The 23422-nt window shown below is 39.0% G+C and overlaps 1 protein-coding gene across 6 annotated transcripts in view; it reads right to left on the reverse strand.

Moving 5' to 3' along the window:
- PCDH17 (protocadherin 17) overlaps positions 1-21990 on the reverse strand; it is a 281760-nt gene extending 259770 nt beyond the window's left edge. For 4 of the 6 annotated variants that reach the window (XM_089668793.1, XM_089668795.1, XM_089668791.1 and 1 more), the window contains exon 1: positions 3948-7727. In XM_089668793.1, the coding sequence (XP_089524919.1) occupies positions 3948-6428 (2481 nt within the window). In that variant the 5' untranslated portion in view covers positions 6429-7727. Of the gene's footprint in view, positions 1-3947; positions 7728-17951; positions 20488-21536 lie in introns of those variants that run through there. The other 2 variants (XM_089668794.1, XM_089668792.1) reach the window with 1 other exon arrangement.
- Between the last annotated feature and the right edge of the window lie 1432 nt (positions 21991-23422).

Consider the following 23422-nt stretch of genomic DNA (forward strand, 5'->3'; position numbering starts at 1 on the left):
TGTTGGGATTGGAATTTATACACATTTATAATTCTAAAGCACAGTTTTCTGGATTATAGCAAGTACTTTTTGGCACTTGATGTAATCTCTGGTTTTTATATTATGGAGCACAGATAATTGTTTTTTAGCATTCAGCAGAATTTTTTTGTTTTGTTTGCAAGATTTTGTCATTTAATATGTTTATATTTATATATTAATAATTTTTGGGATAAGAGGGTGTGTCATAGTGCTGCACTGCTTGACAACACATTGGTATAGTCTTATCAGTGTTATATCCTGCTAGGCTGATTTCAGCCCTATTCACACCATCATGTCAAAAAAAACACAGAAGCATTTTCTCCAAAGTTCATAATGAACTTTAAGGGCATTTTAAATGCAGTGTTAAATGTAGGATTCAACTCAAGATTTTACATGTGCTTTTTTTCCGGATCTGTGACATGAAAAAAAACACACACACTAATTAAAATGTGTTATCATGTGTTATTGACTATAATGTAATACTTTCTTTTTTTTAACACAACACACAGAGGATTCAGCAAGTGTTATTTGTCAGAAATGTGATGCACTGTCATTTAATGCAATGCATTGATGTGAACAGCTTCACAGATTATAATGGCAACTAGTTTTTATATGTTTTTATGTGTTACATTTATTTGATTTTCTTTTTTCTTTTTAAATTTTACCATAACGCAAAAAGGATGCAGCAAAAATGTGATGCTCTGCCATTTAATGCAATGCATTGATGTGAACAGCTTCATACATTATAATGGTAACTAGGTTTTATGTGCTTTTTCTGTGTTACATCTATTTAATTCCTCTTTTTCTTTTTAAATATGCACAATCATACAGTAATCTAGGCAGCTGTAAATATTCATATTCTTTCATATTCTGAAACGCTGATATGAACATCTCATATAATATGCCTATTCCAGTTAAATGTGTGGTGTAAGTAATTTCTATTCCAGGATTAATCATACACAATTGGTCCACTTTAAAGTAACCATTATAAAAGCGGATAGAACTACATACCTCCTTAAAATGCTTGTTGCCTGGCTGCTTTAATGACCTTCTCACATTCTAGGTCACTGACACAGAAGAAGTGTGCAGATCAAGCAAGACAGAGCAAAGTTAAAGGTCTTTAAGTGCATGCTTGTCCCAGGCCAGCGATTTAAAGAGGAACATTTTTTAAAAACAAATGAGTCCCATATTGGATGTACATCTCCTGCAAAGTGGGGTTCATTCACACCAGATGGGCTGGGACTGCACTGGGCGGCTTTTCCACATGACAAAGCTAAATGTCTTGTCTCCCGTGTGCCTGGTTCACATCACTGTGTGCACTGAAAAATATTCTGCTGCAGTACGTTTTTACAGCGAGGAAATATCTTTATGAAATTTCAATAAAGTTTGTTTTAAAAAAAAGTGAATAGCGTGATGCCGGACAACACCGCACACCAGTCGCTGCATTACAGTATGAATGGACTGCCTCTCATTAGCAAAGTACATGCAACACTTTATTTATTTGTGACTACTGTGCCTGCAATCCTGGACAGTAATTGGATACAATGTTACAAAGGTTTGCTACATATTTACCATGGTATAGGTGACAGATAATCCCCCCAAAAAATACACACCCACAATTAGGAAGACATCAGGGGTAGGTTTTATATTGTCACTGTATTACTTTAGAGCAGCAGAGGGAGGAATGATTGACGCAAGTTGCAAAATCATAGTATATTAGTCTCCCTGCTCAAGTTTTAGCATTGCCTTTCTGTTTGACAGAACTAATAAATCTCTTCCAAAGTACTGAGACAACAGGTCAGTATTGTAGCCAAACCATGAAAGGTTTCTCTTAGAGCTACCCACAGCATTAGAACAAGGGTCAAAACATTCTGACCAGTGGAAAAGTTCTCCTTTATGTATCCTTTAAAAGAAACCTGTGTTAGGAGACATAAAGAGGTTGTCATTGCTGACCTCCTTCTGAAATGCCAGTTCCCTGGCTGCCTTTAGCATCAAATTATTTTTCGTCACTGGTCTGGAACAAGCATACAACAAACAAGGCAGAGAGAAGTCAGAACTCCTGAACAGCATACCTCAGTTATATAACTCAAAAAGTATTGATGCCACTAGAATAATGTGACAGCCAGGCAACTCTGAAGGATTGATTTGATAAAGGCAAACAGACCATTCACTTTGCAAGGGAAATTTCCCCAGGGCTTAGTGAATGAGGTAAGGCTTTGCTAATTTCCATCATCTGATCATGTGCAAGAAAAAAATGTGTACATTACTTGCACATGATTAGGCATCCTTTTCAAAGTGAATTTTTGCCAAATTTAAGAAGCAAAGGGAAAAATTCCCTTGCAAAGTGAAAACTCTTTTTGCCTGCTGGCTAGCTTTAGCCAGATTATCATTGCTATGTGTTGTTCTTTGCACTCTGCATCAGTTTATTAAATTAGAAAACAGGAAGACTCTGGGGTTGATTTACTAAATCTGGAGAGTACAAAATCTGGTGCAGCTGTGCATGGTAGCCAATCAGCTTCTATCTTCAGCTTGTTCAATTAAGATTTAATGAAAAAAAAAAAAAATGAAAACTGATTGGTTTCTATGCACAGCTGCATCAGATTTTGCACTCTCCAGTTTTAGTAAATCAACCCCAATGTGTTACTCCATAGCTGTAAAAATGCTTTTCATTTTCATGTATGGTATGGCAGATGAGATGACCATTGCAATTGATGGCCTTGGGAAGTGAAGTGTCAGTATTTCCAGGTATGGTGTGGTCATGTGTCTCCTCTCTGACCTACTTCCTACCTCACAACGCTGATGCAATGTCACTTATGCATGTTGACCAACTGAACATCCAGGCCAGTGCTCTCACATGGAGCTGGGGAGAGTCCCTAGCCCTGTCCAAGATCCAAGTTGCTTCTTCTCCTGACAGCCAAATGGAATTAAAACAGCTTTGCAGGTCAGCATTAATGTGAAACTGAAGAAATTGCCATGTATGGGCAAAGTACAAGTTTGTAGCAAGTGTATTTTTGGTCAAAATCTAAAAAAAACCATTGAGCTCTAATACATTCATATTTAATGCTGTACGTAATGAAATATACCTGCTGATGCTATTAGAAATGCAGTCAGCTGCCAACTTACTGTATTGGGCTTACAATGCTGCACTGAACAGCAGGCAACTGGTATAAGAGGGAAGTGAGGGCTAGAAAAGGAGGAGCTATGGAGATGAGGTTTGCTGGCACAATCCAACAGACAGAACTGACAATGCTGCTTGAGATTTCAGTGCAGCATTGGAAGTATTGTCAGCCCACTACAGGAAATTGGAAGCTGACTACATTTTTTGGCAGAACCAAAATATAGGGAAATGTGCATGTATTGGAGAACTATTTTGAATTTTTTTTTCTCCACACATACACTGTAGGAGCATGTAATAAAATGTGTACATATTTCAAGCGGTAAGCAAAACATTTTATGTTTGCGTTAAACATTATCCTTGATTCAGATGTTCCAGCACTGCCCCTTTACATTCCACAATGCTAGAACTCCAACTTGGTGCCCATGTTGAGAACAATGTACAGAGGAGCATTCTCAACTAAGAGCTCCTTGGGAGAACAGAAGATGTTTTGCTGACAATAAAAGACATGCACAGTCACCTTTTGGGGGTAACTAGTTTATACATCCTTAGATTCATGACAAGTTCACTTTGAAGAAAGAGCTTCTTTTATATAGAAACAGTTTCTGTTATGTGGTTTCAAGTAGATAACACAAGCTCTTTCTCTCTGTGAAATAAAAAGAATAAATACATGTAACAGGCCCATAGCTGCTGTAATTGAGCTATAGCAGTTTCAATGTAGCTTCAAAAACAGACACACATCCGGCATTTGAACTATAGGGTCATCAATAGCTATGTTGGTAATGAGTATTTAATGAAATGGTTTCATCCCTACCTTAGTTAATGGTATCCATGTAGAGGTAGAAGAATTTTCAGATGCCATTCTTGTTGGGCCTGTGTCATTGTTCTGATTTTGACATCCAGCATTCTCTTTAGGATCAGTCTCATTAGAAGTAGGAGTAAGATACATCACGCCTGAATGAGAGGAACTGAGAGGAAGTCTGGACTGACAATCAAAATACATCGGAGATGTGACTAGTAATGGACAGCTCACAACATTCATTGCATTTTTTTCTTCCACTTCACTCTGGACAAGCATAATATCATTTTTGTTTATATTCTTTTTTTTCATTTTTCCTAATTTAGGCTGAGAGGTGTAGGCTGCCCTACCGCTGTAGGATCCAACGTCTTTGTTCTCCTTTTTACATTTAACAACTATTGTGACCATTGCCGCAAAAAGGATTATAGAAATTGCACTCAGGGCAACCAAAACAGGTAAGTAGATATCCCAGTCCCGTTGTTCTCCAATCACATTATCATCTTCATAACACCCTAAACAGTCTGAATTTGCCTTTATGATGAGTTTTGCCACAGTTGAAAGTGATGGTTTTCCATTATCAGTGACTTTGATTATTAGTTCAACCACTGGGGCAATATCCTCCCAATGTGGGTTGATCAATCTGATCTCTCCAGTCACTGGATCTATTTCAAAGAGATTTTCTTTACTTTCTTGAATTATTTCATAAGTTACTCGCCCACTTTCGCCAAAGTCAATGTCCATCGCTCTAACAGTGCTAATAACATATCCCATGCCTACATTGCGTGGCACATAAATTTCTGCGGTGTCATTCTGCAAGCTGGGTAGAATAATGACTGGTGCATTGTTATTGACATCTAAAACAGATACTCTGACAGTGGCATTGCTTTCTAAATGCGGAGTGCCTAGGTCCTTTGCAATTACTTTAAATTCAAAATATTTTGTTAGCTCATAATAGAAAGTCCTTAGGGCATAAATTGCTCCATTCCTTGGATTAATGGACACATATGTGGAGATAGACACACTGTCAATATATGAGGGAAATATGGAATAAGACACAGTTCCATTTTGCCCTAAATCCGGATCTTGTGCAAGAACTGAACCAAGGTACTCTCCGGGGATATTATTTGCAGAAACTTGCAATGCATACATAGATTTCGAAAAAATTGGAGGGTTGTCATTTTCATCCAAAATCCTTACAGTGAAAGAATTTGTAGAATCTAGCGAGGGGTTGCCATTATCTCGAGCAATGATAGTTACATTGTATTCATCTTGTATTTCACGATCAAGAGGCCTACTAGTTACAACAGTGTAGAAGTTGTCATAATTATCTTCAAGTTTAAATGGGACATTGCCCAAGACCCAGCACTGGAATTGACCATTTTTTCCAGAATCCTTATCAGTAACCCTAACTAAGGCTATAACAGTACCAGGAGGAGAGGCTTCACTAATTGCTCCCTGACGGACAGACACAAAACTGATAGCTGGATAGTTGTCATTTATGTCAGTAACTAGAACAGTCACTTTGCAATGCACAGGAATTGGGTTTGGTCCTTGGTCTTCAGCCTGCACATCAATTTCAAGCATCTGAATGTCTTCATAATCAATATTGCCCTTAACCTGTATCACCCCAGTCAGAGAATCAATAGAAAAAAGGTCCCATACTTGTTCAGATGCATAGCCACTGAATGAAAAGAAGATATCTGCATTAGAGCCTTCATCTGGATCTGTAGCATTGAGATCAATTATCATTTTACCTAATGGTGAATTCTCAGCTATTTCAACAGTATATGATTTTGATTCAAAAACAGGACTGTTGTCATTGGCATCAATAACCTTAATGTTTATCTGCAGATTGGCTGATCTTGGAGGGTTACCTCCATCGAAGGCAGTTAGAATAAGTGTATGATGAGACTGTTCCTCTCTGTCCAGTGCTCTCTGAATAACTAACTCAGGAACTTTTGTACCATCCCCTCTAGATTTGATATCCAAGGAAAACAAGCCAGAATCACCTCTTATCTTATATGTCCTCAGGCCATTGCTTCCTAAATCAGGGTCTTGTGCTGTCGTTAGAGGAAATCTGGTACCTGGTGAGGCATTTTCTGAAATATCAATATCAATCTGATCAGATGCAAATTTAGGAGAGTTGTCATTTATGTCAAGTATTTCAACCTTGATCATACATATTTCCTTCTCATTTGCAAAAACTTCTAGAGAAAGTATACACTTAAGACTGTTTTTGCACAGAGCTTCCCGATCAATCCGTTGCTTAGTGTACAGTAACCCACTGTTCGAATCAACATCCAATAAGTGAGGAGCAGAGTTCTCCAGCACCCTAAAATTAGGTCTTTTGCCTCTTTCTGGTGGCTCCAGCTGTGCATCATTAATATTGCCTATGGCATTTCTTGACCCCCCTTCTTCTGAAATTGAATAATTCAAAGTTTTCAAAGCTTGAACAGAAGCCCAATATAAAAAGTAAAAAAAGGCAAAGCGGCACATCCCAAACACTGGCTGTTTATCAGTTAGCTATTTTTTGTTGTCACTAAAGTCACAGTCAAATGAAAAACTAATAGAGAAGGCAAGCCTCCAGTGATCTGCCACATGAGGGCAGTTATGACAGCATTAAGAGATTGATTTCACTTTCCAAGAAATCAAGTATTTCAATCTTGGACGGTTTAAAGCAGATGATAACTATCTCATCCAAAGAAGATTAGACAGACTGCAATTTACACGTTCTATTCTTATGTATGATTGAGGAGCTTGAGGGAAAAAAATGGTGCCTAGCAAAAAAACATTGTTATTAGAGGGAGAGGTTGGGAAAGTAGCTGTAAACTTTCCAACAGAGAAGAGCTATAAAAAACAAAAAAACACAAAATGCACTCACAAAATGCCAAGTTGTCAGCTATGCCTTTAAAACAACTGTCAATTGCATCACATTATCTCTATTTGCAAGCAGAATTTCATGAATATTAAACGCTGTGGGGATTTGCAGACGATCTGGACAAAATCCAAAATGCAAGGACCCATCAAAGATGATCATCAATTGCTATGTATAACAATCACGGCTTGGTTTAGTCATTTCATTCTTAGGCTTTTTTTCTATTTTTTAAGGCCAGTAGCCACATCAGCTTACAACCGACAATTGTATTCAGTTAAATTCCAGTTTTCGTTCTACAGTCTGGAACAAATCAACAGGCAAAGCATGCTGGATGCACAGATTATAAAACGGTAGCAAAAAAAAAAAGATGAAATCACAGTTGAATAGAGAACAGTTGCTGCATTCATAGCCAGATTTGCTTTAACTGTTCCTCTCTCATTTTGTTGCCGATCATGTTATCACTTCCTCCCCGCAGTCTTCAACAAATGGTTAAATTAAAAAATCTGGATGAAAGCAGTCCTCATTTTCACAAGTATTTAGGTATATTCGACAATTATTATTGTAAGTGGCGAACACAAGCAATCAATAGCTGCAGATTCCCAATGGACTCCACATTAAAGCAAGAGCCGCAGTGACTAGTGCTTATTCTGGATGAAGAACGCTAAACATCTTATGAATTCAATTTCATTTTCGACAACAAAACAGCTGTCATTATTGAAATAAGTTAGAACGCAGTCATAACATGCACAATAGCAAATTGGCTTCTAGATAAATATTCCATGTCTTGATTTTAAGGCAATGAGCTTAGAATTTTCTATATGGAGCTGTGACTCACCATCTTTCTGTACAAAATGCAATCTGCAAAGATACAAAAGTATATATGGTGATATGTTGCAGTTGTGAAGGTGAGAATCGGTTTTACTTACTCTAGGATCCTTGCACGAGAGAGATGCAGTGAATAACAAAACACAGTTATCCAAGCAGTTCCCGGGATTAAAAATTCTCTTCAGCTGTTGTGCATATAAATGCCACACATCTTGTGAGTAAAATAATACAGCAGGCTCTGAGCAGGAAAAGCACAAGCAATTCTTTGAAAAGGCATGGATATGAGTTGAATTTTTTCCCCATCTGCTATTTTCCTCCCAAGTCCTAGACAAAACGCTGCTATTTCTGCAATCTGCAGCAGCCCTTGTGTTTGCCTCTGCTGGTACTTCAGTCGTTCATTCACAGGATTCAGAAGAATCTGCACTACGAAACGTTAGATTTGGAAGACGGCAATAGACCCAAAGCTAGGCAACACATTGGAAGTTGCTAAAATTCAACAGTTTAGAGGTGCCTTAAATCCTCTGATCCTCCATTTGCCATACGCCAACCTTCACTCTCAGTTCTTCTCTTTGACTGACTTAATTTCTTGTCTCTCTTGCTCGTTCTCTCTCGTTTTCATTTTTTTTTTTTTTTTAAAGAAGGTCTAAGAGAAAAAGATTAGCTTGTTACTGCCACCTACTGGCTTTGACATAGCAGCTCACTGCCTTAGTCCTTCACCACTCATTTACACAGTTATATACTTGGGAGAGCACCTCATATTGCCATAAGGTATTCTCTTCTGCTAGGTATCTGAAATCCATTTGTACCACCTCATCCTGTATATCCACTGTCTCAGAAACATCACTGCGGAGTATTATACTGTACTACCACATGAAAGGCTGCAGCTCAACAGCTGACATACATGGCAGCAACCTGTTCTGTCAATTAAGCCCTTAGAATAAAGTGGATTTCCACAAAACAAATTCACACTATCTACTGTATATGGTAGTAAACACAGTCACAACACATATATGAATTTAAATCTTATATGTCATCACATTCGGTTATTATTACAAATCAGCACCGTACTAACAACGCAAATTATGCCTTTCGTTTTTTTTGTTTACAGTAATTAAATCACCAAACCTCAAATCCATTATTTTTTCACAGTGATGCCTTCTTGCTTTTAATTCCCAATATATAATCATACATTCTGCCGTTGTCGTTGCTACCTTTTAAATCCTAATCTGTTTTTTTATCAGAAGCAATTGCACACGTGCCCTTAGCAGGGTTAGATCAATTTCAATTCCAAGGTGCATTAACTGTTTAACCTTTTGCAAGCTAAAGGGGGCTGTGATGCAGTGCAGATAAATACTGTGCAAGCCCCATCTGACAGTAAAATTCATACAGGTTTGTAGTCCGGTCTGATCTCACGCTTGAAGGTTTAGGATTGGATGGTTGTAAGAACAAGCAATTAATTTTCCTCTTAAAGCTTAATGTCCCATGCCCAAATCGGCCTCTCATTCTAGCCACTGTTATTGATGCAGTGATTGTTTTAAACTGCATCCTTCTTGTTTCATAACCAAGCCGCTGAAGGATATAGAACAAGCTGCTAAAGGATATCTTGGAAATGAAATAAGATGCATTTTAATATCCAGCCTAATGCAATAATGGTAAAATAAATAAAACTTACTGCATTTTATTACAATGGTGCCCGGTGACAGAAGACTTACAGGAAGTTTGAATTGATTAAAGGAAAGCTGCTACAAAACATGCTATTTATCTTCCTGGACAAGAGTAATGAAATTAACAGTATTAGACTATCGAAGCTCTGAAAAGCTGAGAAAGCAGCAAGTAGTGCAAGCAGGATTGTCTTCTCCCTTTAGCATCAGTATTCTGAATGCCTTCAGTTCTGTGATGTGGAAACCATTTACATAGTGATGGATTTTTCATAATATCACTGCATATGCTAGGGTATAATTCCCATAGAAAATATTTCATGTTAATCGTATTGTAACCAATTTGATCCCCACTAGCACCTTTAATCACTCCTCACCATTGTAACTGCATTAAATGAAACACACATTCTGTTAAAGAGTCTGCCTTGCTTGTGAAATATCATGCAGACAGGCGGCAATATTCATTGCGGGGGTGCTGCCTAAGCCATAGTATATCTAAGAACAAAATCTGCTAATGGTGGGAGTAAGCCAACTAACTTCCAGGAATTCCCAGGATATGTATTTGTGGATCCCATCCCCCTGTGCTATTTCTGATGCATAATTATTATTATAGATGTAACACAGTTTTGTTCTATTCTAGGCTAGCTGCACTAATTTAACTACAGTAAAGAATTATGAACTCTGTATAAATGCACACGTCTGTATCAGTATGAACACACAGGCACGTCTATAATTCAACAGTAGACAAATCAATGTAAACTGCAGCAATCTGTCAGCCTAATCTAGGAGCCAACAAGCAAATTTCAGAAGCCAGGAAAGCCAAAAGTGAGAATTTTCTTGACATTATGGTTTAAAACCTTATGTCCAATCTGTTACTAATAGCATGTAATACCTCGGATGTCCATTTATATTCAAAGAGCCCTAACATCCCTCAGCCTGTCATTGATTTTTACAGACTACATGACTGTGGCTGTTCACAAACACCTATGATCCCTACCATGGCTGTACGCTGATTGTTGGTGATGTACAGTCATGAACGGCTTTGTAAATGAGGTCTAAATTTTCTCAACCAGGACTTCTACAACATAAAAAAACATTACAGATGCTCTAACTCTTCACCACTCAATCCAAAACTGCTTGACTGACCTAAGGTGATACACAGAGATTAAACAAATCCTCCTACATAAGTTGTACCTGCTTATCTGCAGTCTTCTTTCCTCTGCAGCTGTTCAAAGTCCAGAGTTATAAAGCTTGTCTGAGCTGTCATAGAACAGGGGGCAGGGAGTTCAAGTTACACTCTTTAGCGCTCACGAAGGAGAGCTGAGCGCTGATTGGGGGAAAATAACACACCCCCTTAACACAGCACAGAGGAACAGCTGAGGCTGTGTGCTGGAGGTCCCTCCCCTGTCATGTTTTTCCTCCTGGAGACAGGAAAACTTGTCAGAAGTGACTCATGCATATAGCAGAGGAACAAGGCAGCAGACAGAAATTACACTTAGAGCTTTGGACTGAGACATGTGCACACTATGGAGGGATTTGTTTTGTTCATATTTCATGTCCGAGGTTTACAACCACTTTAACTTTGGTGCAATAGTAATTCAGTAATAAGAGATGTGAAGTAGGAAAAGTAGCATTAGTGTTTTGATTTTTAAAGTTAAAATTGTGTACAACGTACAAATATTTAGATATATTGTATATAGGCGAGCGCTGGTAATAACTATAAAGCAGCTAGCACACGAGGTATAGGTAACAATCCCCACAAATATATATATTATATATAGTGCTGCACCTTTTTATATGTACAAATATTTAGGGAAATCACAATGGGGTAGGGAAGCATTACAATATATAGAAAACCACAATTCAATGCATAGATCATGGAAAAACTAAACAATGTAAATACTGATCTAGTTAAAAGAGGATCATCAGAAAATCATTTTTGTATTTTAACTATTTTCAACCTCAGTATTCTTAGCACACTTGTTATGTTTTAGGAAGAATATTTTTGTAAGTATAGTTATACATTTATAAACACAATTCAATTATTAATGAACAAGAGCTCGTTCACAGTATCTCCATTGAGCCGCATTGATCTGCATAGATCGGCTCAACCCCAGGGCACAACTAAACATTTGTTTTCTTTGTGGCCTGTTCATACCAACAGCAATGTGTTGAGGTGGGTAGTGCTACAGAAATGTGTAGCTCAGAGACAGAGAAAGAGAGAAAGAGAGAAGAGAGAGAGAGTGATAGAAAAAGGAGAGAGATAAAAGAGAGGGGGGAGAGAGAGAAAGAAAGAGAGAGAAAGAGAGAAGAGAAGGAGAGAGAGAAAGAGAAAGAGAGAGAGAGTGTGTGATAGAAAAAGGAGAAAGAGAAAAGAGAGGGGGGAGAGAGACAGGGGAGAGAGGGGGAGGGAGAAAAGAGAGAGGGGAGAGAGGGGAGAGAGGAGAGAGAGAGAACGAGAGAGAGAGCGAGAGAGAGAGAGAACGAGAGAGAGAGGGAGAGAAAGAGAGAGAGAGAGAGCGCGCGCGCGGGAAAGAAGGAGAAGGAGCAAAAGAGAGAAGGAGAGAGAGAAGGAGCGAAAGAGAGAAGGAGTGAAAGAAAGAGTAATTAGTAACAATGCAAAGCACTAACATTTACTGCCTCTGCACAACAGACACCAGAACACATGCGTTATAGCATGCAGGTTGGAGTGAACAAGCCCTAAAGAGTATCCATAGCAAGCAATTAAAAATGTACCTTACTAAAGACACACCAGTGTAAGATCAGCTTAACTTCCTGTTTTTCGTAAGCAAAAACAAGTAGATTAATCCATAAATCTCTTGGAAGGGCAATATCCTTAATAGGAAGTGCTGTCCCCATAGCAGCCAGTCAAAATCACATATGTGCTGGTCTGATGTCATCGCAGTAATATCAAATTGGTTTTCATGATTTACTGCCCTTTGCATTAAATACTTTTATTCTATGTAGAGGAATAAAGTTTAGCTTATGCATACCCATCTGAGTGTGAATACCAACACAGATTTTTAGAAGCAGTTATGAAAAAGGAGCAGCAGTCAACATCTGCAAGCCTTGAAGAAAAGTTTCTGTTGCTCTTACTTTAACAATAAACATATTTTTTGGGTGGTCCAATCATTATGAGTGGTCTGTTTATATAAGATCTTGCTTAACCTATATTTTTACTATACAAGAACTGGTATGATATGGAATCAATTTTTAAAGTGTCCTTAATATATATAAAATCATAATTCACACACTATGGGACTTATTTACTAAAACTGGAGAGTGCAAAATCTGGTGCAGCTCTGCATAGAAACCAATTGCCTTCCATGTTTTTTTTTTTGGTCAAAGCTTCATTGAAAAAGCTGAAGCTAGAAGCTGATTGGTTATCATGCACAGCTTCACCAGATTTTGCACTCTCCAGTTTTAGTAAATCAATCCCTGTGTAAAACTACACAAGGTAACCAATATTAAATAAAGTGACTAGTACACCAAGAGGTTTACTAATCACTTTAAGGTTAATGCATTATTATCGATATTGGAAAACATATTATGTTGTATATAATATATGTATATAAGTCAACTATGTTTTATGGTTCAATGCATTTTTATTCGATTTTACATTAGTAAACCATGGAAGGTAAATTATCTTGATACATTCAATCAACTATGTTTTAGTAACAAACTCTGTCCTATTTGTCATATGGACACTTATGACAATATAGAAAAATAAAAGACTGTGGCTGAGTTTTCAGTTTAAATTTAGTAAAAGTAAAACCTTTACTAAGAAAAAGAGGGAAGGCTGCCACTGCTGACCCCTTTTTGAAAATACTAATATTGGACTGTCACTGGCTTCAACATTCCAGGTCCCAAACCCAGAACACACATGAAAATAATATACATGCTTATTCTGGGTGCATAATTTAGGAAGTCCGGAAACGGGGGGTTAGAAAGAGCAGTTAATAACAGCAACCTCCATATCTAATATTGGTTTGCTTTAGGCTAGGTTCACACAGATGTGGTGAGAGTGGAATCCATTTTGCCGTGCTTTATCAGGAGCAGCTCCAGTGTGAGTTGGTACTGGAATCTCCTGGAATCCACAGCAGCAGTTTCCATTCAAGTCTGTGGCGCTACAAATGGCAATACACTAAGCTCGCACAGGTCGCTTTTTCAAATCATAATCAAATTGCACTGCATACATGTGAACATCCTCTATAGAAATTCATGTTCTTTCACTTGTCCTGCGACTTTATGCTATCTGGAACGCATCATAAATTGTATCAGTGTGAACCAGGGCTCAAGGCTTTTGACACCATAGATCTACATAATGGGCAGCACGGCAGCTTAGTGATGGCAGCATTGGAGTCATCAGTTGGAATCCCAGTAAAGACACTACTATGGCGTTGATTTACTAAAACTGTAGAGTACAAAATCTGTTACAGCTGTGCATGATAGCCAATCAGCTTCTAACCTCAGCTTCTTCAATTAAGCTTTGACGAAAAACAAAAATGGAAGCTGATTGGTTTCTATGCTGAGCTGCACCAGATTTTGCACTCTGCGTTTTAGTAAATCTCCCCCTTGTTGTATGGAATTTGCATGTTTTCCCTGTGCTTGTATGAGTTTCCTCCTGGTACTCTGGTTTCCTCCCACATGTCAAAGAAATTCTGGTTAGATTAGTTGACTAAATTAGTCTAAATTTAAATCCACATTGTTTTACAGTTATAAATTCATAAAAATACAGTAATTAGTAAGTGTAACTTTATGATCATCAACAAAGTATAAAATTGGTGTGGTGGCAAAAAACCTGAATATTCTACAACTCTAAAAGACTTTGTTCTACATCTCCGGAATAGTACAAATTATATCTAAATTCATATACTTGAAGTAGGTTACTTGATCTCAGACATGATATTACCCAGCTAGAATGAGAATAATCTATCTTTATATGCCATTTCCTTTAATATTTAAATATAATGACTAGAAGAGGGCTCTGATTATGGTAGGTTAATTGGCTCATTTTCCAAATTGCTGCTAGTATGTGTGTGCATATATGTATGCATGTGACCTTAGACTGTAAGCTCCTTGAGGGCAGGGACTAATGGGAATGTACAACATGTAAAGCGCTGTGTAAATTGTTGGCGCCATGTAAATACATGTATTGCAGATTACCTTTAAGAAACCCCTGCAAGGATATGTTCCTAACTAAGCAACAGGCACTGTGATGACTACATGAGGATGTGCCAATGATGAGTGGGATAAAACTATGCTGGTATTCAAAACAATCACTGTTAACAAAAGACACCAGGCCAGTTATGATGTCGCTACAATACAAGTATGCTAAAATCAGCATGAATAACAATCTACATTGTGTCACAACCATAACTTCTGGAAAATACAATACTTAATAAGTGGAACTTTCTGACTTTCTACAAAAGGAAAAAGAATTGAATTTCTACACCTCTAGAATACTTTGTTCTACATCTCCGGAACAGTAAAGGTGATATCTACATTCATGATACACGTGATATGAGTTAACTGATCTCAAACAAGATATTACCCAGCAAGAGAAGGAAGAATTTCATTATTTGCCATTTCTTTCATCATCTTATTAATGATCAATAACCCATGACAGAATAGGGCTGTGATTTTGGTACATTAGCACCATACATTTTACTATCAGGCTCAAGTGAAGTCATTGCAATCAATCATAGTAACATGTTTTAAAATTCTAACTGCTTTATTCTAAAGTCTGACTGGTTGCCATAGGTTACTGCATATATCTTCTCAAATAAAAAGATTATAAAGGCAAGTAGAAAGCCTCACAGATAAATAGATGGATAGAGAGATAGTGAGAGATTAACAGGCAGATAGATAATTTGTCAATAATTAATTAGATAGATATAAAATAAGAACTGTCAGTACTGGCTCTCATATCTGGGCCCCCCTACTTGTCTATTATTACAGAATGAGAAAAGACTGCCAAGCTGGTTTTAGAGCAAACAGAACTGTCTAAATGCATTGAGTTACAATGTTTACACATACGGTACAGTGAAGTACATCATCAAAGGAATGAATCACCATCACAGTCGTAACTCTTAAGATGAAGATCAATACCACCCATAAGTCACAAGTCCAATATCAAGGATTAAATTAATAAAGAAGCAGCAGCTTAAGGCATAGCCAATTTCTTAACTATTAGCTCCAAAATTTGCACTCTGCTCTATCCCTAATGTATTAGTAATACAATAAAGCAGTTTTACACGTTTCTGAGATTTGTTATGCAGACATGCATACAACATGTTGTGATTCATTCCTGTACTAATAAAGTAAAATGGACTCATTACTATTATCTAGGGCCATAAAAGAGTAATGTTCCACTTTACAGGCATCTCCAGCTCTAACTGTACATTAAGTGCAGATAGTTCTTTAATATTTAAGAGTATGTCAGGGTTTGTATCTGTTTCTAAAGCATGTCAGCAGGATGACCAATGCATACGAGATGACCGACGCATATGAGTGCATGGGACTTGTTTTTTTGTTTTTATCCTTTGCGAATAGATATATCCTGGAGTGAGCAAGACAAATAGATAGGTCCTGGAGAATAGATAGATAGATAGATAGATAGATAGATAGATACTGGAGTTCTTAAAATATGTAGGTAGGTCCTGAAAAGGGATAGATAGATCAATACTGGAGTGGTATGAAAAAGAGAGAAATAAATCCTTTGCATTGACTCAACCCTTATCTCCCTTTATATTACACCTTACCCCCAGAGCTGCTCTAGAGCTGCCCCCCCCCCCCCCCCGTCTCAGACAAACTCAACTGCTTTGGCAATGCTAAAATGTATTTAGTCATGTCAATAAAGCTTATTTGAATAGAGAGAGAGAGACATAAAAGAGATATATGGGTGAGAGCGAGAGATATGGAGATATGAGATGGAGCCAGAGATATGAGAGGAAGACACAGTGAGAGAGAGGGAGACAGAGGGAGAGAGAGAGAGAGAGAGAGAGAGAGAGAGAGAGAGAGAGAGAGAGAGAGAGAGATAAAAGAGATATATGGGTGAGAGCGAGAGATATGGAGATATGAGATGGAGCCAGAGATATGAGAGGAAGACACAGTGAGAGAGAGAGAGAGGGGGGGGGAGGGAGAGAGAGGGGGGGAGAGGGAGAGAGAGAGCGGGGAGAGGGAGAGAGAGGGGGGGGGAGACAGAGAGGGGGGAGAGAGGGGGGAGGAGAGAGAGAGATGGGGGGAGAGAGAGGTAATATGTAATCTATATACTTCCCTACAACATTAGTTGCAATTAGACAGATTAGGTAGATGGACACAAAGATAGATAAACAGCTTAACATTTCATGGAGACAGAGAGTAATGCTACCCAGTTACCTTTAGCACTAAAACAATGACAATATGTTTACAAATAGAGAAAGAGATAGAGCAAAAGCTTTACAAATGATGAATCAAAGCCACCTAGATTTATGTTTTTAGCAAGTACTATATATTAACATACTAATAATAATGACAACAACAACAATAATAAGGGTAGAGAGGAATAGCAGTATGCAATGTGTTTGCTTATTACACAATGTGGCCATGTATAGTTATAAGTTCTGCTGCCAGCTCTGAAAGCTACCTGTTAGAGCTGCCACTTTAGCAGGCAACCTTGGTGTATGCAATCTGTCAGTCTGTGTACAAACATACTTCATGCACTGATGTAGGTGACGGCAGTTATCCAGTGTAAGGCAGGGATTAGCTTTACATACATGTTGCACACTATAATAAGCTTTAACACACAGAGTGCATATTTGGCCTCACATACATGTTGCATACTATGCCAGCACCTAGACACTATGGTGATTCTAATCTTTAATTTAAAAAAAATAACTTAAACCACTAGTCCAAGCTCCGATAAAATAAAATCTACAACATACTGTGGATGAGGTTAATATTGCATACCATTCAGGCTCAGCTTGACATCTACCTGTTGCAAAACTGGAATTTAAAAACTTAGGATATAGATGACGTTGTTTCCATGGCATGGCAGACTATAGCCAAGTCATTTACATGCAGTTAGCTGCTTTCTGCCTTGTCCTGAGGTTGCTGACACACAAGGTATACATTAAAGATCAGTAAGCATAAATATATGTATTTGTTTGTAATATCTCTGCTATTCACATATATGAATAATAGAGCAGAAGTTACTGAACACATGTTCTCACTCAGAAGGACCCGCAGAGTCTGGCTCAGCCAAGCTTTGATAATGTTTAAAACACTGACAGAGGACCTCAATGTTTGAATGCCAAAAGAATGATCACATAACATACTGTCAACAGGGATTATTTTCTCTATAAAGCAACAAAGGGAAAACAATTTACATCTAGGGATATTTGCTGCACATCAGGAAATTGCATCAGTCTAATGCTTTCAACAGAATCATGCCAAACACACATACTGCTAATAAACTGGAAATGCTTCCCACAAATTGAACTTTCATATTAAGAGGAGAAAAATGATATGCTGGCTGTCCGTTTTGTTTGTTTTCACAATCATTATCAGATGAGACCTCAATAACTAGCTTGAAAAGCCAAGTAGCACAAAGCTTGTCACATACTCAAGCAGGCAGAAACTATTCAACCTTAGCTGCATGTGCATGAGTGTTGACCGTACCTGAATTATAGACATCCGATTTGATGTAGTCTCAGTTGTGCTGCTCACTGGTCCAGTAAAACTGTTGTGGCAGGCAACATGGCCTTGAGGAACAGTCAGATTGTTAGATGTAGGCTTCAGGTACATCACTTCCGAACGAGGGGAACTGAGTGGGAGACGGGTCTGGTAATCAAAATACATTGGAGATGTGGCAAGTGAGGGGCTGCTTACCACATTCATCACATTCATAGCATTTCTCTCTTCCACTTCACTCTGGACTAACATAATGTCATTCTTGTTGATTTTCTTCTTCTTGCTTTTCCCTATCTGAGGGTGACTGTATTCTGCAATCCTGCAGTTATAAGTTCTTATTTCCTTATTTTCCCTTTTACACTTCACGGCTATAGTGATCATGGCGGCCAACAGTATTATGGAAATTGTGCTTAACGTAACAATAAGTGGCAAAGACATATCCCACTGATGATGATTGCCATTGACCTGGGGCTCTCCCTCTGGTAGAGATCCAGTAGAAGACCTAATGATGAGTTTAGCCACAGCAGAGAGTGCCGGTTTCCCATTGTCAGTCACTTTAATCACCAGTTCTACAACTGGTGAAACATCTTCCCAAAACTGATTGAGAGTTCTAATCTCACCAGTCACAGGATCAATTTCAAACAGGTGCTCTTCGTTCCCATAGGCAATTTCATAGGTCAGTCTTCCACTTTCTCCAAAATCATTGTCCATAGCTCTGACTGTGCTCACCACATACCCCACACCTACATTCCTAGGGACATGGATTTCTGCAGTGTCATTTTGCAGGATAGGTAGAGAGATCACTGGGGCATTGTCATTAACATCCAGCACAGTCACTCTTACAGTAGCATTACTTTCCAGGTGAGGAGATCCAGAATCTTTTGCAAGAAGTTTAAATTCAAAATACTTGGTTTGCTCATAATTAAAAGATCTAAGAGCATAAACTGCACCATTGGTGGGATTTACAGACACAAAGGTGTAAATTGACACATCCCCAACATAGGACGGCAGTATAGAATAGGAAACTGTGCCATTGTGTCCAAGATCTGGGTCATGTGCTACAACAGAACCCAAATACTCCCCTGGTATGTTGTTCTCAGATACTTGTAGCACATGCAGTCCTTTGTTGAAAGTGGGTGGATTGTCATTTTCATCAAGAATCTTAACTGTAAACGATTTGGAGGAGTTTAAAGGAGGGTTCCCATTATCTCTGGCAATTATAGTTACATTGTACTCATCCTGTGTCTCGCGGTCAAGAGGCCTGTCTGTGACGACAGTATAAAAATTATCATAGTTCTCTTCTAATTTGAAAGGCACATTGCCTAGGACCCTGCACTGTAATTGTCCATTCTTCCCCGAGTCCTTGTCAGTGACCCTCACTAAAGCAATAACTGTACCAGGGGGTGCTGCCTCACTAATTGCTCCCTGGCGGACTGATACAAAGCCAATAGATGGAGCATTGTCATTTTTATCTATCACTTTAACAGTAACTTTACAGTGTGCAGGGATTGGGTTTGGGCCTTGATCACGTGCTTGCACATCAATTTCAATCAGGTTATTTTCCTCATAGTCCAGATTACCCTTGACTTGGATCACCCCTGTGTTGGGATCAATAGAGAAGAGTTCATGAACCCTGTCTGGTGCATATCCACTGAAAGAGTATATGACCTCACCATTGGACCCTTCATCTGCATCTGTAGCATTGAGGTCAATGACAACTCTACCAATTGGGGAGTTTTCTGGGATTTCCACCATGTAAGAAGGTGCTTCAAAAACAGGGCTATTATCATTGGAATCTATCACTTTGACATTTATTTGCACAGTGGCTGATCTTGGTGGATTGCCACCATCTAAAGCTGTCAAAATTAGGTTGTGGTGACTTTGCTCTTCTCTGTCTAGTGGCTTATCTATAACAAGCTCAGGGAATTTGGTCCCATCTCCTCTGGACTTCACATCTAAGGAAAACAGGCCATTATGGTTGATAACGTATGTCTTCAAGCCATAGTCTCCAGAATCTGGATCATGGGCACTGGTGAGGGGAAACCGTGTTCCAGGAAAAGCATTTTCTGAAATATCAATATCGATTTGCTCAGAAGGAAAAAATGGTGAATTGTCATTAATGTCAGTTATGTCCACCTTCACCATATAAATTTCCTTATCGTTGGCAAAAACTTCCAAGGACACTTGACATTTTAAACTTCTCCGACACAGGGTCTCGCGGTCAATCCGTTGCTTGGTAAACACCAACCCACTGTCCTGCTCCACATCGATTAGGTTTGGGGCAGAGTTTTCCAAGACCCTGAAGTTCGATTTTTTACCCCTTTCCGTTACGCCCACCTTTACATCGTTGCTTAGGTTGCCAACAATGGTGCCAGCTATCGCCTCCTCGGGGACAGAAAAATTTAAATTTTTCAAAGTCAGGGCAGGAGCCCACAAGAAAAATAACAATAAAACGGAAAGGTACATCCCCAAACGTGAAGGGTCTTCTCTGTCTCACTCTCCTTTTCTTCTCAGCTCTCTGAACCTGTTGATTTGAAAAAAAAAAAAAAACACCTGCAGTTAGATAAGCAGCAAATGGACCATGGCAGAGAAGGCTGGCAGGGTTAAATCAGTGATTGTTTTCTGCTGGAAAGACAATTCTTCACAATCCTGTCAAAGCTAGCCATCTCTTTTTTTTTAAAGATATTAATTGGAATAGACCATTTAAAACACCATATCCCTGCTGTGCCATAAAGAAGAACATCAAGGTAAAATATCCTTATCTCCTGAACGTTATTATTCTGCTATCATTACTAGCAATTTGAATTCTCTATTAAAGATGCATTAATGCACAAACTGGCTTGCCATAAACATAATTTGTTTGAAATTGTAACCTCCGCTCACATCATTTTGAACAACTGCACGCCGAAATTAAACTCTCCGGTGGGCAAGGAGACATTGAAACCTGGAATCTAAATGCAGCCCGCACATGACAATTAGTAGATCTGGAGGAGGATTAAAAAAAAAAAAACAACAATGCTGGTGTCTAATACCCTCATATCACATCACCTTTCGAATTCCATCTTTTCACAACATAGGGGCTATTTCCAAGAAACGCTGTCACTGCATTGGCTTACAGACAGCCCTATTCAGTTCATTTTCAGTTCTTCTTCCCTACAGTAGATCAAATCAACAGGCAAAGCATGGCTGGATGCACAAATGGAAAAACAGGACGAATACACTTCATAGCAGGCGGGCAGTCCCTGGATTCGCAGGGAGGACAGGAAAACAGAATAAAAAAATAAAAAGAATAAAATTAAATAAAAAAATAAATAAATAAAATGAAAAAAAGACAGATCCCACTAATAAGGATGTATACAAAGGTAGAAATCAAAATCTACAATGGTTTGATTTACTGTTTGTAAAGGAGATTGGAGGTGTAGGTGAAATGACTGGCCTTTAACATATGAATGACACATGCAGAATGCAGATATTTAATAAGTGCAGGAAGGAAGGGGGGCACATAAGGCAGCTCTCAGGATGATCAGCAGGTTGAAGGATGATTTGGAGAAGAGGAATGAGGGAAGCTGTTACCTTTCAGAGAGTGTCTGCTCCTCTACATGGGCTGATCACTGCTGCCTGGGGCTCCTCTCCTCACCCTCTGCATCCGACACCAACTGGCACAGCCAAAAACAACACAGCGCCTTGTCCCCCCAATCCCAACCCAAGCACCATGGGCAGCTCCGGATCACTTCCAAACTAGCCAGTTCATGTCTCTCCCTCATTAGAGCAGCAGGGCAGCTCTGAGGACGATTGCTGGAAGCCTGGGCTCTCCCCTCTGCAGGCTCATTGCAGCTGACAGCACACAGCTACTTTCCCCAGGCGCTCCTCACACGGCGGGGACGCGCTACAAACACATCCATTCGGAACCAAGCTGACTTCGTGCGATGCAACAGTTGCTCTCCGAGCTTTAATCCTTTACATCCCGCATTGTCTAGCGTCCAGCCTCAGCTCCAAATGCCTCTTTACTGACTGACTCTATTCACCTCACGCTGCTGCTTAAACATTGACACTGTTCTGCTGCCAGCCAATCGGGGCCAGCGACGCGCACCCGCCCCGATGCCCTGCCAGCCAATCGCCGCCGAAGGGAAGCTTTGATGGGCGTCTGAGGGCTTGTGAGTGCTTTGTGTCATTGATTAGATCGGAGAGGGCTGACACGGGGACGGTGTGAGGAGGGAGGCCAGGACAAGGCTGCCTTCTACTCCATTGGGTGACTTCCAGGGTGCTGATTGGCAGGTGACACATGGACAAGTGCATGGATCAATAAACAATAATCAAATATTGTCACACATTGTGCTAGTGTTCTACTATTTATTATGTTTTATACTAAAGAATAACTAATGATTGCTGGGATATTTATCTACAGCAGGGGTCTCCAAACTGATGTGGCCCTTTGTTACCATTTATCCGGCCCTTGGGGGCCACTGAGAACAACAACGGCGCAGTACTTCTCATAAAACCAGTGATGGTGTATTATTCTTCCCACCAAGGGGCGAACTGACCATTTGGGAACTCGAGCACTGCCCAAGGGCCCGGGGTCAGTAGGGGGCCCCATGAGATGTCCCTGGTACCTTTCATAGGCTTTTTTGGGTGTGGTTTGAGTGTGGGTGAGGACACAGGGGCCCCATGATCCCCTATTGCCCGGGGGCCCCATGAGTTGTCAGTCCCCCCCTGCTTCCCACTAATACCAATGGTGGGGCACTCCTAGTTCTCCTACTGACCAACAACCCTGAGGCCATGTTTATTCTCACTGATGCTGGGGTCAGGACATTTTCTATCCTTACCGGCCCTAATCCAGCCCTCCTAAGGTCTGAAGGACAGTATACCTGGCCCTTTGTTTGAAAAGTTTGGAGACCCCTGATTTACAGGATTTTTTTGAACGTAAACTATATATACATAGACAAAATACAGAAAAGATATGCATAGCAAACATGCATAAAATGTATACATAACAAATATACAGAAAATACATACACAGCAAATATACGGAAAATATAAACAGAGAAAATATACAGAAAAGTGTTTACATAGCAAATATGCATAAATATAGCAAATATACAGGAAATACACACACTCCAAATGTACAAAAAATGTATACATAGAAACTATGCAGAAAATACATACATAGCAAATATACAGAAAATATAAACAGAAAATATACAGAAAAATGTTTACATAGCAAATATACAGAAAATACACTCCAAATGTACATAAAATATATACATAGCAAATATACCAAAAATATATACATAGCAAATATATAGAAAATACATACAAAGCAAATAACAGAAAATATAAACAGAGAAAATATACATAAAACTTTTTACATAGCAAATATACATAAATTATATATATAGAAAATATACAGAAAATACACATACTCCAAATGTACATAAAATATATACACAGAAAATATACAG

This window comes from Staurois parvus, unplaced genomic scaffold (assembly GCF_062004578.1).
Source record: "Staurois parvus isolate SC_StPar_1 unplaced genomic scaffold, SC_StPar_1.0 ptg000064l, whole genome shotgun sequence".
Taxonomy (NCBI): Eukaryota; Metazoa; Chordata; class Amphibia; order Anura; family Ranidae; genus Staurois; species Staurois parvus.